Source organism: Denticeps clupeoides, chromosome 13, assembly GCF_900700375.1.
Source record: "Denticeps clupeoides chromosome 13, fDenClu1.1, whole genome shotgun sequence".
Classification (NCBI taxonomy): domain Eukaryota; kingdom Metazoa; phylum Chordata; class Actinopteri; order Clupeiformes; family Denticipitidae; genus Denticeps; species Denticeps clupeoides.
The window spans coordinates 10,826,495-10,844,275 of record NC_041719.1 but is presented as its reverse complement, the minus strand read 5'-3'; the positions used below and the strand labels follow the sequence as shown (position 1 = coordinate 10,844,275).

Below are 17,781 nucleotides of genomic sequence, written 5' to 3'. Positions count from 1 at the left end.
TTTCAAGCTTGCTGCCCCCCTGATGAAGAATTCTAGAGTTAAAATCTGGCACATCTCTAAGGGCAATAAAGGAAAATACTGTAGATCAGTATTTTCTAAAGATCAAAGGATGAAAATCAATGCACCACCTGCAGCTGGGGCCGAAGCATTTTGAAGTGTTAAGAGCCTAAACCCACCTGCAGCACACTGCTCCTCATCAGCTCCATTCTCACAGTCCGTCTCACCATCGCATCGCCATGACAACGACACACACTTGTTGGTGGAACCGCCACAGTCAAATTTCTCAGGTGGACAAGTCTGCCGACCTGGAAGACAAAAACAAAAAGCACGCACCATAAGCTCATTAAAGAGTTTATAAAATTTAAGCTCATTAAAGAGTAAATAAAATTTAAAAGAGGTTAAAGACACACACAAAATCACAGAAAAATAGACATTTACATTTCTGCCGTTTACCTAGGGTGACTAATAATCAGCAGTTGAAAAAAGTGAAAGTTAAGTGATTGAAGCACAGCAAGCACAGCACACAGTGCACACAACCAGATGTATCCTCTGCTTTTAACCCACCACCCTTAGTGAGCAGTGGGCAGCTATGAAAGGCGCCCAGGGAGCAGCTCAGTGGCACCTTGCAAGCTCGGGATTCAAACTGGCAAGCTTCCAATTTCGGGTCCGACACCACTGCCCCGGTAACAACTCAGGGTGAACCCTAAGGGACTTTATCCTAGATTATGTTCCACTCAAGGTTTAATGCAGAACCATCAATTATTTATTATCCCACTGCCCAGCAACAAGCTTCCATAACAATAGAACTGGTGAGATCTCAAAGTTCAGATGAGAACCTGTTCGTTTGCTTGGGGTTTCCAGATCTCTATCTCATTTACACCATGCTTAGTTATTATTTATTCATTTATTTTCATAAAAAGATGTATGGACATTTCCAGAATCCATTTTGTGCCTCAGACAAAGTGAAGTGATTGTCATTGTGAAACACTGCAGCACAGCACACGGTGCATACAAAAAATGTGTCCTCTGCTTTTAACCCATCACCCTTAGTGAGCAGTGGGCAGCCATGACAGGCACCTGGGGAGCAGTGTGAGGGGACGTGCTTTACTTAGTGGCACCTTAGTGGCACCTTGGTGGCTCGGGATTCGAACCAGCAACATTCGGATTACGGGGTCGCTTCCTTAACCGCTAAGCCACCACTGCCCCAGGAATGTCATGTTGGTCGTGTTGGATATCTCAATATCTATGCTCCCTATACAATATAGATAAAAATATGGGGTCGTCTGAGGACAATAATTGCTTGAGGAGTAATAGGACAGACATTTCTGCATTGTGCAGCTTTGCCCTTTTTGTAAGACCTCTGACAGCCTGGCTTGGGTCACTGTGGCCCACTGAATAGATGGATGACTGCCTGAAAGCAAGCCAGCCTCTCCTTCAAACCACAACCCTGCTATCTTTTGCTCTCTCCAATCACACTGATAACAATCACTTTCTCTAATTCACTCCCATCAGCCATGGCCATGGGCCACCCACATGTTGTTCTCCAGTGTAAAGCCTCAAGGCTCACAAAAGAGCAACCCAGAACTCTAATTGACAGATGGATGGCAGAGATGAACGTATGTAATTAAGGAACTATCCTTACAGGGAGGTAAAGAGTTCGGTTCAGTGGCTACATGACAGATGGAAGGCCCTTGCTCCAGCCAGACAGAAGGGAACAAAGATATGCTTCCATTTTACTTGCTTTAAGCCGATTGATTACATGTTGCAAACAGTGTGTTGTGATGGTGCCCATCATGGCATTATGAGATTATCATGTTATTGTAAAATAACACACATTGGCATCATAGAATGTTCCTTGGTTCCACATAGAAATACATTTTTCAGGAAAGGATGTAAAGTATTTTTTGTTGCAAGCTGTGTGTGTTGATAATGTCAGTGGGTGTCCATGCAAGCTGCACCTGAGGTCTTCCGAGAAAAGAATGAATAATGAACTAGCACTAGCAATGGACAGAGCTGCACCGTGGAGCTCAGTGGCACTTTGGTACTGACAGGGTGCGTGTTGACATGTATGCCCTCTGTCAAAGCTGTGTGGTGGAGCAGGTTGTGCGCAGTGCAGAGGAAGCTACTCTCTGCTGTGCAACCCCTGTGTTCTCCACGGGGGCCGAGTTGGCAAGGGGCAGGATGCTAGCCTCCCACACAAACGCCTGCTTTGCCAAAAACAACAATCACTACACTCTGAAGCAGATGCACATAGAAAGTCTTATGATACAAAAAGGGGGAAACAGGGAGAGCTTGTATGTAAACTATTTCTCAAACTATAAACATGGCACTCACTCTAGCTGAAAAAAATTAAGCACTTAATTTCATAATATTCATCCTCACCTATGAAAATGATTCAGATAAGAAAATGAACTGAATGTTGGCACAGCTATGATTTTTTTTATTAAAAGGCATGATGCTGCAAAGGCATGATTCACATGATTCGCACCCCAAGTTTCACAATGCTTTCTAATCAAAATAAACTTTAATGCATTTGTATAATTATTATTTAGATATATGTATAATGTATATACATTGTGCCATCATAGTGTTGAAAACTGAATGAAGGAATGAAAATAACACATGCTAAAATTCTGAAGCAATAGAGATGGGCACTAAAAAGCATTGTTTCTGATGGACAGGTAGGTAATATCAGTTGCACTGTCACTCAAGGACAGGGGTGTCTGATATTAACAAAATCTGCTGCTTTCTCCAAAATCCTATTTTTTAGACACACTTTCTGCATCAATAACATTGTAAAAATATCTGACTATAATTTTTTTTCAATATTAGCTATACGACAGTTTATTTATGTGCAAGCATGTTATATAAAACTAGATGCAACAAAACATGCATTCTGATTGTAAGGATGTATAAGCTTCAGTACGTGATTGTCATAAATAATCAAGCTTCTTGACTCAGTTATAATAAAGTGGCTATGGCAGGTCAGTCTACTTTAGAGTAGAGTCTCTGACAAGGTCAGCAGAAAGCGGAGAAAGATCACACTCACACACACACACACACACACACACACACACAGTAGCAGAAACTTTGATGGGTTTATTGACATGAACCTCCGAGGAACATCCAAGATATTAAGATTGTTGCTTTAAAATCATGCTTTTGGCCTGAAAAACATCCCCTGTCACTCAGAATACAAACACACTTTTGTTTTTTGTTATACTTTTATTAAATTGTTTCTCTGCTTTTAACCATCACCCTTGGTGAGCAGTGGGCAGCCATGACCCTGTGGCTACCGACTGCCCCTACCAGATCTGTGCCTTGCCACAATTCTGTCTCTGAGCTCTCCTGATTCTCATTTGCTCTGACATGCACTGTGAGCTGTAAGGTCTTACAGGTGTCTGGATTTCCTAATTTTTTTTTTTATGAGCTTTGACACCATAAACCGCAACGGGAAGTACATAAGACTCCATGGGTGCATGGTCGAGCTCAGCCTGCTGGTCCCCTGCCTGCTGAACACAAGGTTAAGTATCTATGCACTTCCATTACACATCTGCTTATGTCACGCAGCTAACGCTGCCATTAAAATGTCTTATAAGTGCTCAGCAGTGCATTTTAGGGGGATAATAAATTTACAGTGAAAGTTTATCACTCAGTTAAAGACAATAAGACAGCCGGCGCATGTGAATCACTAAGGTCTATGGATCCTCCTTCCCTTGCCTTCTCCTTAAGCGTTTGTGTGACTTTGCCATCCTTTTCTTTTAACCATTTGGTAGAACAGATATTGCATTCACGAATGTGACTTTGAGCACTTATGTATGTTTATTTGTCATTTTATTGTGTGTTTGTGAGAGAGAGATCCCATTAGCAGAGATTTTGGCCATTCTCTGCACGTCCTGTGAGGCGGTGCTTGTGATAAGGCAGGAGATGCAGTACAGTATGCTAATGTGCTTTTGATTAACTGCCTTTCTAATTCTACTCTGCCACAGACGAAGAGGGGACGGAGGGGCCATTTTCTTCTCTCCCCAGCAGCCTGCATTAAATACGCCGGTGGTCATGATTGATTCTGATACTTCATAATTTGCAGGGCTAATGTAAAGATAATCAATTTGGCCCCTTATATGCACATGTACATGTGAAGACGGTTAGGCAGTGAAGGGTCGAACGCACTGTCACACACAATTTTAATGACGCTGATGCCATGGGTCGAGTGGATTCCTGGCAATAACTTGGCTTCATGAAGGGGGCGGTCACCATGGCTACACCGAGTGAAGAACGATTAATCAGCATGTGATTTGAGAAGAGCAGAGAGACAGTACACAGTACACACTTCCATCCTTTGAGATTATGTGACCCAGTGATCATGTCACTTTTAATACTTTTCCTGGTCTATTCCGTATCATAGCTTGTGGTGATTCTTCATGGATCTAGAAGTACCACTAGAAGTACAGTTAATTAATGTGCATTCATAGCATTATAAAAACTATGTAAGTGAGAATAAAAACCTAAGTTCAAGTATTGCAACCATAAACCACATACATTTATCGCAGAGCAGAAGTCTTAACTCCTACACCATGTTCTTTCAGCCAGTGTTGGGCCATAAACTCCCAAGTACAAATCAATACCAAAGGCCCCTGACTCTTAAAGAAACACCAGTATTGTGTTATATTGAGTTATGTCAAGACAAATTGGATATGAGCAATGAGCAGATGTGTTGGACAGCACCTGTTTTGGGTTTAAATAAATGATTCGATAATGTATAAAAGAAGTCCATTCACCTTTCATTAAGTGCATGATGACTGAGCTGATACGGACAGTTCAATATAAAAAAAGTTGAAAATTTCCCTCTACAAATTCTATCTAGAGTCTGAGAAATATCACATGTAGAACGACAGGACTGCGGGAATAACTGACCACACCATTTACCTTCCAACCAACTCCTCAATCTATAATAATTCAATAATTGCCTATACTGACTATTGTTTCCTCCAATCTTAATAATCGAAATAAACAGATCCTGCAATTTTCCCAAAGACCTTTTTAAATGCAAAATGATTTCCAATTCTGCACTCCTCCCAGCTAAAAGCCCAGAGAGATGAACCGTTTGCACACCTATCACATAAATGCACCTGAGTGAGTCAATATAACATATAGCTCCAGCTTTTAAAACAGCATAAATACCCGATGGGCTAATTTGAAGGTGTCAAACACCCAATGTGATTAAGTGAAGCTGAAGCTTAGTTATAAATCCTCAATTACGTTTAGAATAATGTGATAATAATGAATAGCTCAGAATTGTAATAATTAAATTAAAGCTTTGGCCTGAGGACCAAGACAAATGCATTGGTTGGTGCTTCTCTGCCAGTGTTATAAATGTTTATCATGGTGTGAGCCCAAGCAGTAAAGCATGGGCAATGCAGCCATTTATATCAATAAAACCTGGAGGCTCAACCAGGCACGCCAGTGTGTGATAACAGCACAGCAACTTCCACCACACAAGCAACGGCTTTATAAATTAGAGATGAATAAAATAAGAGTGGAGGCATAGTATGACACATTGCAGTACAGTTAGAGGCTGATGTGATGGCGCTTGGGGAAAGGGAGGGAGCGGAAACGGCAAGAATCGGTGATGCAGGCAAGTGTGTCGGGATCCCGTGGTAAGTGTGCCGTGCTGAAATCACAAGGCTACCCCAGCAACATTCTGCCAGAATGAGATTTACTGCTTCATTAGCTTACGCTAACATAAGCACACCCCTCAATGAATAATACATCAACACCCAAGCGGAATGGGGAACGCTCCACAGCGAGATCGAGCAAGAAATGCAGGAAAGGGGTCAGATCTAGGTCAAAGGCAGTAGAATATCAATGGGAGGTGGATTCTGAAATGGAGAACCAAACAAGAGATGTGTCCCTGAGGACTGAGTACACACACACACACACATACACTCAAACATACAGACAGCCTAACACTACCCATAAACATCATTTTTTTTATCTTTAAAGAAATCTTTATCTCTGTATACATACAAAATTTGTTACTGTCACCAAAATGTCCTTATGAATATATACTAAATATACCAAACACACACAGTGAGACAAAGCAACGCCCTAGGAGTCAGCATATACCTTTGCACACACACCACATACAACAACCTCCTCTATTACCCAGGGTGAAACTTGACAGGAATCCAACACACTACCCGTCAAAAGAGGCAGACGTAGATTTAATTACACATTGCCTTTTATTTCCCACAGGCCTCGGCAGGTTTGCCTTTGAACGTCTGAACAGCCTCAAATTCTCACTGAATACTGTTGGGGTTCAAATCCTAATTTTAAGAAATGGGAACCATTTAGTTTTTATACAAATTTATGAATAATGTAGAGTAGAAATAATGTTTAATGTTATAATAACATGAGAATTACATTGCATGATACCAAAATGTATTTTGAACTTAATGTAAAGTATCCAAAATACTAGTAATTACTTCTGAAAATGAATTTTGATGTTCAAAAATAGAGCTGTGACCTTTCAAATATTTACAAAATAATTTTTACAGAATCTCTCATAGTATGAATCATTAATTAAACTGGCATGTTTTGCAAGTATAATGTCTGCTCGGTGGTTGTCTTCATCTCGTATTTGTATACAGATGAGCAGACCTCATTAACGTCAACCCACATCACTCACTTCCCCTGGAGGAACAAGATGGGCTCCCTTCTACTTAATAGTGTGATGTCACGGCAAGATCCCCACTAGATCCCAGGATTTAAGATCCCTGACATACCTACAGGATGCATGTGAGGCAAATTTCAACTAGATATGGGAGGCACTTTCTTGCTCGCTCACTCCTGTAAGATGGTGGAGGAAAAAACTAAAACTTCCACCTGTGGAAATTTCTCAGATGGTCAATAAGGGTTGTGAAATTATATCACCATTATTGCAAAGAGTCAGATTGCACATTATCCAGTTAGTTCTGACCTTTAATTTTGATTGTCTTGATTAGAGCTTTGATATAAGCCTGACCACACCTTTAAATCTCATTCTGCCTTCCCCTTCTCATTCCTGCTACAGCATCTTCTCAGGAAGTGAGAAGCATCTGGAATCCAATTCTATATGTTGTCACAACTATATTTTAGATGAACATGAAGAAGTACAGATGAACAGCAGATGAAATCCTGCTCACCCAGTTGTGCAGTGGAGGAGACCACACAAGCACACAGTGGTTGGATAATCCAGCGTACTTTCATGCCTGCAGAGAAAGGAGGTCTAAGTGGATGCTATGCTAAGGCTGGGAGGGCAAAGTGGAGCGTGAAACTGGGTGAGGCCTCGTGAGTAAATTGAGAACGTGAAACGACGTGTGTGCCAGGAGCAGGAAGTACCTGTAATCCCATCACAATGCATGCTCAATGAGTGCAGACCTCAGAAGAGCTTTCTTGTGCTTGTTACTGTGATTGTGTGGGTGTTTCTGTCAGTCAGTCTGTGACAGCGCATTTGTCCGTGGTGACAATAAGCAAGCGTAATCCCTGAATTAAAAAGTCTGATTGATTTTCTAATCTTCTAGATTCAATTAATGCAAGGACGATGGATTCAAAGCCATTTCTTATTGACCGATTTGCTTCAATCCATGTACTGTTATATCTTAATATTGGGGTTAAGCTCTGTCAACTTGCTTTTGAAATTTTCTGAGGGCAGCTCGATGAACAACAGTGTCCATCTAATGAAGGCTGAATCCTGAATCTCTGTAGCATTTGCACACATTCATCCTTTAGAAGGGCTCTCTAATTAATAGCAAATATCTGGAATAATTAAAATGTTATTATTAATAAAGGATGAGCATGATCAGTAGCACATATCTCACTGGAATGGGGTAGAGGAGAGTCCCATGGGGTTTTGGGAAAAGGTTTTGCTAGTTTTAAGTCAGACAACGTAGCAAAGCTACACATTGTTTGGTGGAGGAGCCGTGGGAGAGGTGGCACTTTCGGACACAGAAAGTGGGCTCCTGTCTGTCTCACTGTCACTTAGCAGCAAGAGTTGGAGCCCTGGCCATTATAGAACAAGACATCTATCTTGGCGAATCTGGTCTGACAGTTATTCAGGGGATAAATAAACCCATACATTGGACCTAATTTAACATGGTCCTGGAGGACAAAACTGAAGAAGAGAATTAATGATTGGACATCCAATGGTTAGTTTCTCTAAATGAAAAATGTGGACTCCAAAAGATTCTATTGATCAGGAAAATTAAGCAGGTTTACTGAGCTTCATCAATTCACCTACATGTCTTTGGAACGTGAGAGTAAACCCATATAAACTCCATGCAGAGAGCCCTAAAGGCAGGTCGCCTCCTCACAGTAAAGCCTTCTAAAGACTATGTGATTTCAGGAATCTGTTAAATGGATCTGAGAAATATTAAAAGATGCTGTGGCAGAGCAGGAGAATATGGATTATTTTGATACCGTGTATTGAAATACTGCCATATATAAACAAGGCATACTTGTTTGATATTTTTTTTATATTTGTTTTGCACTATTGTTTAAGACTATTCTGGGACAGGCCATAGAAATCAAACCCTTGAAAAATGAGTAATGTTAATTTGGTCCCTGTAGACTACACTAACACTGATGTTGGCTCAATTAGAAGTCGAAGATCAAGAGTTACTAATGGAGTTACTAATGATGCATGAAAATGGAATTGATGCTGTATTTGTGCTGTAGGGGAATTTCAAATATATGGCTGACATGCATGATTGAGGACTTTTGCTGAGCCGACAAAGGTTTCATGGTCTTGTGGAAAAGGTTAGCGCTTCGTGCCCTTCTTACACACATCCTGACAAAATCCTAGAGTCCCCCGGGCTTCCTGTGTTTGTTGGCAAAATGCCTTCTTAGCACAAACAAGTTCTGCTTTTCCTTTGTTAATCTGAACTTCTGGAGGTGACATTAAACATGTCTTAGCTGTTCAATTATTCATGAGCCTCGTCCACTCTTTTTCACACGCGCACACGATTGATTTCATGCCCCTGAACAACCCGAGTTTGCTCTTTCTGCGCAACGGACCCAACCAAACCTCGAGGTGCCAGCGAGCAGAAACAGCATGGGCACCCACCATCAATTAAATGGCACTGCAGGGACAACTGGCACTACACCAAACAGCATTGCATCGTCCACTCTGACACAACCTGAGCAAAAGCACATTACTTCAGCCAGACTTTTCTCTTCATTTTTTTGCATTTTGTTAGAACTGCACTATTCTAGTAGAGTGGGGTAAGACTGAGTTAAATCTTTCTTTCATTGTTTCTGTTCCAGTTAGGTGCAATCTTCGATTTTAACATTTTTACATTTTTGTAGACCATGGGACCCTTGAGGTCTGATGGCTTGAGGCAAAGAGATGGGGTAACAGGATATGGTGAAGCACAGGAGGTTGAGCTCTGTTTGGAAGGCCAGAAGACCACAGAGGAGAGGTCACTGGTAGGCTTCAGAATACTGCCATGATGCAGCCACATGGGAAATTACTGGATGAACGGCCACTTCAAGCATGAAATTGAAGCCGTCCGGTGCATCTGACTGGATCCTTTCCTAATATTCAAAATAATTAACTAACAAAACTGCCGTCTGTGGCAAAAATAGGCTCTGGCTTTTGTCTCTGGATTTAGCTCTGTACACATTGCACATTACTTACATCGTAAGAGGTATCATTCACTTACTCACAGCAAGATTATAATTACTTAGTGATAATCAAATTACAAGAGGAAAAAAATCAATGACCAGAAAGTCTGGAAAAGTTTAAAGTGGCAGGATTAACTTTCAGCTTTAATGGCAATTGAGTGCTCCGAATTTAATGTGGATTGGCTGGAATTGTTGTCACAAGGACCCACTTGAAGTCGGGTGGTTCTGAGCTCACTCATAAATGGAAAGAGGGATGCAGATGAAACATGAATGGAGCTTGAAGAAGGGCCGAACGCAGCAGGACAAATCATTCCACATCACTGACAAATCCTACAAAGCTTGTCGGATTTAGTGTCCTGGAAAACCGCGGGTTGATCAATAAGTCAACAATGGGGGCCGAAAGCCCCTTGCGCCTACTAATGCCTACTTTCCAGGTCCATGTCCTATTAAATATTTCTGTGAAGGTGAACAGTACACCAAGCTGGCAGATTTAAAATGACCTCACAGCATGTCATGGGCAATATTAATTATCTGCAAAATTATCATATTAATATATTATGAACAAATACTGCAAAGTAATGAGACAATAGGACGTCTAGTAGTCCTTAGACAATCACAGCACTTTTAGATGGTGTGCAGGCAATTTAAAGACCACCCAAGGCTATCACACAACTTTCATAAAAATCTTTGTCATTTAGTTTTTTTCTTTTTACTTCTCAGAAGTCTCTGTCAGATTGGTAATCACACAAGAGTCCTGTCTGAGGCCTCAGCTTCATCTGATTCTGGAATCTCCAGGGCAAACTGCCTATTCCCTTCACAGGAAATCAATCCAATCAGCTGCATTATTTAGCTGACACAGGATCAGTGGGCATAAGCGACCATGCTTCTGAAAGTTGTGGGGACTGAAGGTGGAACGTTAATTGGAAAAAAAAATCAAGGCAGTACACAGGGGACAAGAACAGAGGGAAGCAGAGAGTCCAAACAACGAAGGAAAGTTCAATCAATCTCTTAGTTGAATCTTTAGGATTACTTTCCAAATGACTGACCTTGATTAAAGGATTTGAAATTAGATTTTAAGCATCTTCATGAAATGACTCAAGGACTGCAAACAAAACCTTAATTTACTATGTGCAATCGTGAATTAATTTATTCATTTATCTTGCACCACACCCCAAAATGTGTTTTTAAAATAAGATTATTCAGGAGAAAAGTGGAAGTCGCCTAGTGAACCAGATGACCAGAAGACAGTTGCAGAAGGTGGACTGTAACTAATGAATGTAAATCACTTTGGATAAAAGTGTCTGCCAATACTGTATATAAATGTACTTCCTCAAAGAGCATTTCAGATATAACACATAGAACATAGAAATTAATAATTATCTGCAAATTGTTTGTGAAATGTCTTTACACTATATGACATAATTTATGACATGGAAATGGATGGCAATAGGACCAGGCATTTCGAATAAAGCAGGTGGGCAATTTCTGACAACTACAAAAAAAAAACGTAACAAAGAGAGGACCAATGAACTAGGTTCCCTTGCTAAAAAACGTGACACTAAGCCACCACCAAATAAAGCTTCCAGTTTAAGCAGCAGATTAACAATTAGGTCTAGAGAGTTATTAAAAAAATATAGCTTAATCCATTATGACCTAATAATCACATGGGAACTTCACCTAATTTAATAAGTAGGCATCCCAACTGGGAACTGCTAAAGACAGAGCCCCATTGCTGGCCCATATGTTCTGCACACAACATTAGTTTTGTTAGCATGCAATTGTACACAGCAACAGGGTCAAACAAGACTTTATTTGTATCCCTCTTTTTAATTGTCAGGAAATAACATCAGGTCCCAATTCATTTTTTCATAATTATTCCAACATATTACTCTCACAGGGATCCACCAAGCATGAGGCATTTTCACATCCTCTTGTTCATTACTTTTTAATGTAAGCATGACTTCTCTGCTGTGCCCATTGATCAAGACGTCGATGGCACAGAGTATCTCCTCAGCTTAACCTCATTTTTCACCGGCAGTGACCACAGGGGTGCAGATGTGTTGCTCAATATTGCTCCACGGTCTGCTACATGCAGAGAAAAACAGTTTCTACATGAAGGAGAAATCAATAGAATAAGACACATAAGGTAATGCAAACAAAACTAATCACAATACATGGGAGGGACGTAAAAAAATTTTGAAGCCAAGGGATAAAAGGCATTAGCAGTAACAGTTTTGAAGTAGCAGTGTAAATGTGTTGCCAGGAAAGAGAGAATATGTCAGGATAGCATCACCGTTATTAATTCCACATTCAGTCCAGACGGCCTCTGTGACCTCAATAAACGGACCGCACGGAGGCAAGGCGCGCCACCTCTGATCTGGCAGTGCCGCTCTGCTTCAGCTCTGGAGGCGAGCTCAGCCACATGCCAGGATCACTGCAGAAGTCACAGACAACGGCTCAGAGCAATTTTCAAAAGCAATCTAACAGTGAAACCTGCTCTCTGAAATAGAAGAATGTGTGTGACTGTCACAAGCCAGTGCGGCTGACCTTGTCCTCCACCTGTGTGTGTGTTGTGTGTGTGTGTGTGTGTATGTAGGGCCCTAAGCCATACAGCTCACTGTCCTGAAGAATTTCATCTTCTGCTCTTTAAGCGAACGTGAAAAGACTGCCAGCACAAAGGTTAACTCTAGGGTCCAGTGACCCCCCCCCCAGAAGACATATCAGGGCTGCCATGGAGGATGCTGAAGTCAGGGACCAATGCTGCTGACAGCCGTCCCAAAGGCACGCCCGCACCATTTAGCACCTGCTCAGTGCACATAACACTTACAGCTCAGCACTGGGGACTATAAACCTACTAAAGAATGAATGTTTGACTTCTATTACCCAAAACAGATGAAGAACAGCAGGCAGCAGATCTATGTGTGTGAAAGTGAACAGCACTACAAATTTCAGAAGGCGATCGCCACCACCTGCTGACAAATCAATTTCTATTTTCCACACGACATGCCACATGTTATAGGTGAGTCTGCTAAATGACTCCACTGCCCGTTTCATTGAACCTCTTCCTCTAACATTTGTTAGATTACTCACCCATTTAAACATGTTAGGAAAATGAACAAAAAAGGCAAAGAGCCATTAGGCACGCTCTGTAGTGATTATGTCAACTTGTTGTCATGGCCTGAACACCAATAAATAATAAAAAGCGATACTAATAATTAATACAAAAAATTCTTCTGATAAGTAGAGTAGCTCATCATTAGGTTAAAGTTGCCAGGCAACAGTAGATATATCAGTAGAAGAATGATCTTGGTGAGTTTCCCCAAATCTAATTGATAACAAATACAGTCAAATGCATTCACAAGTGGAAGGTTGCTGTGAACTGGGTTCTCAGTAACTGAACCAGCAGCTTCATGAGAAAAGTGATATTTGTTTGTTTGTCCTATACAAAAACTAAATGCTAAAAGGTAGATTAATCAAATGCCTAGGTTAGATTAATTAAATGAAAAGCTTTATTGCACTTTATTGTCTCCAGAGACCACTACTCACCTGATGTCTAGACTGGCCTTTGCATATGTGGGTGGTCAAGTGCATTCCTGCCCTGTAAGCTGCACAAACTGAACAACAGTACTGCACTCTGCACTTTTTATTGGAGTATTGCACCCTGCACGTTAATCTCTCACTACCTCACACTGTGCTGTTATTATTATTATTATCATCGTACTATCATATCACTACTACTACTACTATCATTATTATCATAGTATATCATATACTATATACAATATGTATACTAAATACATTCATACACTGATATTTTATCATATTGCTGCTACTTGTCCACCTGGTTTGTCTAGTTTGACTCGACCTGCACTACATTATAGGGCAGTGCACAATGTCCTTTGTCATGTTTTGTGTTGTGTGTTATTTCCATTTTCACACTGTGAATCACTGAAGCTTCCCTATCTCGTCTCTTTGTGTAATTGTATATGGAGAGGTGACAATAAAGTACACTTTGACTTTGACTTGACTTCGACTAAATCACGGCAGTTTGACTCATTGTGCTTTTGTGACTTTGGCTGCTCTATATCAGTGCTTGAGTTGAAAAAAGTTCCAGTTGCTCAAAGTTCAATTGTTTTTAACTGATCTGCTACTCTGATCTGCACCTAACTGGAGGGAAACAGAGGAGCTTCTGTTAAAGGGAAAGACAGAGATATGGCTGAATAACACAGCCTGGAGGGACGGGAGGGCATCAAGCAAGGCACAAAGACAATTTATGTCCACAACATCAGCAACTGCTGATGAAGGGTTATAGCAGCGCCGCTCATCTTTCATCTCCACTGCTGTCATATGACAAGTGAGCAAATCCCTTTCGGAGTGGAGAGGAGCATCACTAATGCCAATTAGGAGCAGTGACACAGTGCACAAACGCTGCACATCTCCTCGGGCATGAAAAAATCCTGTGTGGGCTATGAGACTTGAGAGAATGAGCCCTCCATGTTTCCTCCACACCCTTATAGCCCACACTCCAGTCACGAAGCCCAGATTACTGGCATGCACATGACTGAACAGAATTTCCAGATCGTATTTCAGAAATCACTGATGGAGATGGAAACACATATTTGTATTATATATTTGTGCAGGGTCCCTATCAATCAATACCCTATAATAAAGTATACTTTTTTATTTTAAAAAAATAGGTCTGAAAATGTTGAGTCATCTTACATTCACACATAGATGGTGCCATAGTCTATTAATCAGTCCCTCTAAAAGAGGGGAGTCATCTTATGTTGAAGCTAATGGGAAAGGTGTATTGTTGATAGATGATGACTCAATAACCATTGAACAAGCATCAATAATGGTCAAGTCATCAAACCATCACTAGAATCAAATGAGGAAAAACACTCTCACTCACTCAATCCATAACTGCATATTCCTCTGCAGGTTCACAGGTGTGGGAGCCCATCCCCGGACATTGAGTGGAAAAAGGCAAATTGCCCAGGATTCAGCACCATCCCACAGCAGGCCATACACACACACACACACACACACACACACACACTCCATTCACTCGTCTGAAAGTTGAGTCATGGCAACTGGACTTTCTTTCTTTAATGTAGAGACAGAAAGTCCAGTTGCCATGACTCAACTTTCAGAGAAATTCACCTTGATGACTGAGAATCTTCACAGACAGTCCATTCACTCACACCTACAAAAACTGTAACAAGCTTGCATGCCTTAGGATGGAAGGAGGAAACTGGAGAACCTGGAAGACACCCGCGCCAACATTATGCAAACTCTGCATACACAGAGACAGTGCCCCAGATTCAAACTCACAGACTTACAGCCCCAATGAAGGCAATTAAAAAAAAATTTAAAAAAAAAAAACAGAAAATCTTTCCAGCATACTGAAGCTGTTTTGTATTTGGTTCACATTGCAACTGGGCAAGTAAAAGGAAATTGTTGGTTCATCAAATGTCTACAACCATTCACTGAGAGCAATTCATCTTGTCACACACACAGACACACACACAGACACACACTTATAATCACTACCCCCACAGGAGACTTACTGCAGGTGGCATCAGCCTCATCTGATCCGTCTGGGCATTCTGGCTCCCCGTCACACCTCCAGCGGGCAGGCACACACTGCCCATTCTTGCATGCAAAGTCTGTTGTTGCACATGTCTTCTTTGCTGCATTATAAAAATAAGGAAAAACATACAGGTATTAAAAACCTGTTTCTCTTGTCTCCCAGAAGTTTCTCTGCTGGTCTTCATTTATTTACGTTTTGCTGTGTACTTTCATCAAGTAATGTGTGTGCATAAGCATAAGTATACATATAAATAACAGTTGCCCTTACATATTACAAATATGAAACACAGAGCCTGCACTGATGATAAGGGAATAAAGGTCTTTGTTGTTGTATTTCCCTTCCGGCCTTGATCCACGATGCAAACCCCTCTGTGAAAGCATGACTAAAGAGCAGCACCTAACATCACTCAAGATAAAGCTTTACGCCCCTCAGCGCCTTCTCCAGAAAGAAGAAGCAGGACTATAAATGTTTTCACCAGGGCCCACGTTCCTGACACAGTTTGCAGGAAACATGAGCCCTAATTGTTTTTCCCTTCTTACGTTTAATCATCCCATTAAGCACTGTTGAATGCAGCTCCATAAAGACTCCAGACTGGCATGATCTCATCTGGCGTGAAGCCTTTTCACCAGCATCACTTATGTGATTGACGGCCACCCCTACTTACTAGGCTGGGTTCAAATGATGCCAGCTTATACATCCATCACCCAGACAAAATTATCCGATTAAATTTCTACAGCCCTACAGTAGATCTGGTCGGTATATGGATCAAAAATGTAGTTATCATGACCTGAACACACATACTATCCTCAATTTGAAAACTGCAGAAGAGTTTTAAAAGTGTTTGTTACAGACAACATTATATTTGCAATGCATAACTTCAATGAATACATCAGGACATAGAAAAATAGTTTGACTGAACAGGATATTGTGAGCTGTGTTGTTTTGAAATTGAATTGCATTTGCATTTGTAAATTGCACTTGGACTATATCCTCTAGCTTGTCATAGTTTTTAATTAGGGAGACATAATAATCAATTTTTACATTACTGCACATAATTGTCTGTGAAAGAAAATTGCCATTCATCACAAAATGTGAAATGAATAATTTGAATATTACACCAAATTTACTGCCAGTAATCAAAAGGTCTGTAACAAAGATTAAAAAAGGTCTGTGCGATTGAAGAAAGTGACTGTTTTTGTCATTGTGAAACACTACAGAACAGTACACAGTGACACATTGAAATGTGTCCTCTGCATGTAACCCATCACCGTTACAGAGCAGCGGGCAGCCACAAAAGGTGCCCAGGGAGCAGTGTGTTGGGACAATACCTTGCTCAAGGGGACCTCAAGGTATCAGGGATTGAATCCTGGGACGGGCACTCCGGTTCCGCGATTTGGGTCCCTTTTGTGTACCTTTTTAACCTGATTGTGTGCAGCTGTATCGACTGTTTAAATGTCAGCCTCTTGTATCGCTTCCCTGTCTGGTCCTTAATCTACAAGTGTTGTTCTATGCGTGTACTTGTTCATTGCAATTAACTCCCTGTTTGTGAAGCTGTGTGAAGTGTCCTTCCCTGCACCATGCTGCCAGGGCACAGTGGCACCTTGGCGGTTCATGGTTTGAACCCACAACCCTTTGGTTACAAGTCCTCTTCCTTTCCTTTCCCCCTAAGCCACCACTGCCCCAAAAAGCAGGTATGATTAGACAATAAAAAGGCAGTGGGAGTGGAGACATCTCCAAACAGATACTGATGAAATGCCTCCATCACAGCCTCAGGATTTCAGCCAAACAAAGCACCTGTGACAGTGGCACATCACATACACACACACATACACACACAGCCTCTAATCAAGTGTCACAGCACACATTTAAACTGGAGAAACCTCATTCCCCATCCCCTATGTAACAGACCGATTGGGTGGTGCACCTTCTAGCAGGGGTGCAGAAATTGTCACACAGCAAAAAAAAAAGAGCCATTGACATTGTTAATTATCCCTAGAAAAAACGTTCATCTCTGGTGGCCAGATGTTGTTGATTTAGGGAAAGTGGAGAAAAACTGTGGTTTTCTTAAATTTTTCAGTTCCCTGCGAGGAAGAGTCTGCCTCCAATTAAGTCGGCCTGCTTCCCAGCGTTAGCCTGGAGGACGTGCTGATTAAGACTCAAACATCGGGAGCTTTACACACACACACGCATAAAACACACACCAGTCATGTGATGCACAAGTGCATCTATAGGCCATCAAACCCCAAATACGCAGAGAATGTACTGTCACAGTGCACTGCCACTGCATATCCATTACAGAAATTAACTAAATTTACACTAAATTTTCTAAACATAACTGAAAAATTATCAAAAATTATTTACATTTAGTGATGTGTAAAAATAATATCACTTCACTTCTGACATGCATTTAAGAATGTCAGGTAAACTGAAAATGTGAAAAGGTGTTTTCATTGCACTTTTACACAATATGCCAGTTTCCATTAGACGTTTTGTTTTCTATTCTATTCACTTTTTCAATCTGTGCT

General features: G+C 41.0%; 1 protein-coding gene across 6 annotated transcripts in view; it reads right to left on the bottom strand.

Annotated features, from left to right (window-relative positions):
* The window catches only part of lrp8 (low density lipoprotein receptor-related protein 8, apolipoprotein e receptor), a 115,534-nt gene that overhangs the window by 47,117 nt on the left and 50,636 nt on the right, over positions 1 to 17,781 (bottom strand). For all 6 annotated transcript variants that reach the window (XM_029000976.1, XM_029000979.1, XM_029000978.1 and 3 more), the window contains exons 3-4: positions 15,234 to 15,356; positions 177 to 305 (exon numbers count right to left, since the gene is read on the bottom strand). In XM_029000976.1, the coding sequence (XP_028856809.1) occupies positions 177 to 305; positions 15,234 to 15,356 (252 nt within the window). The remainder of the gene's footprint in view (positions 1 to 176; positions 306 to 15,233; positions 15,357 to 17,781) is intronic.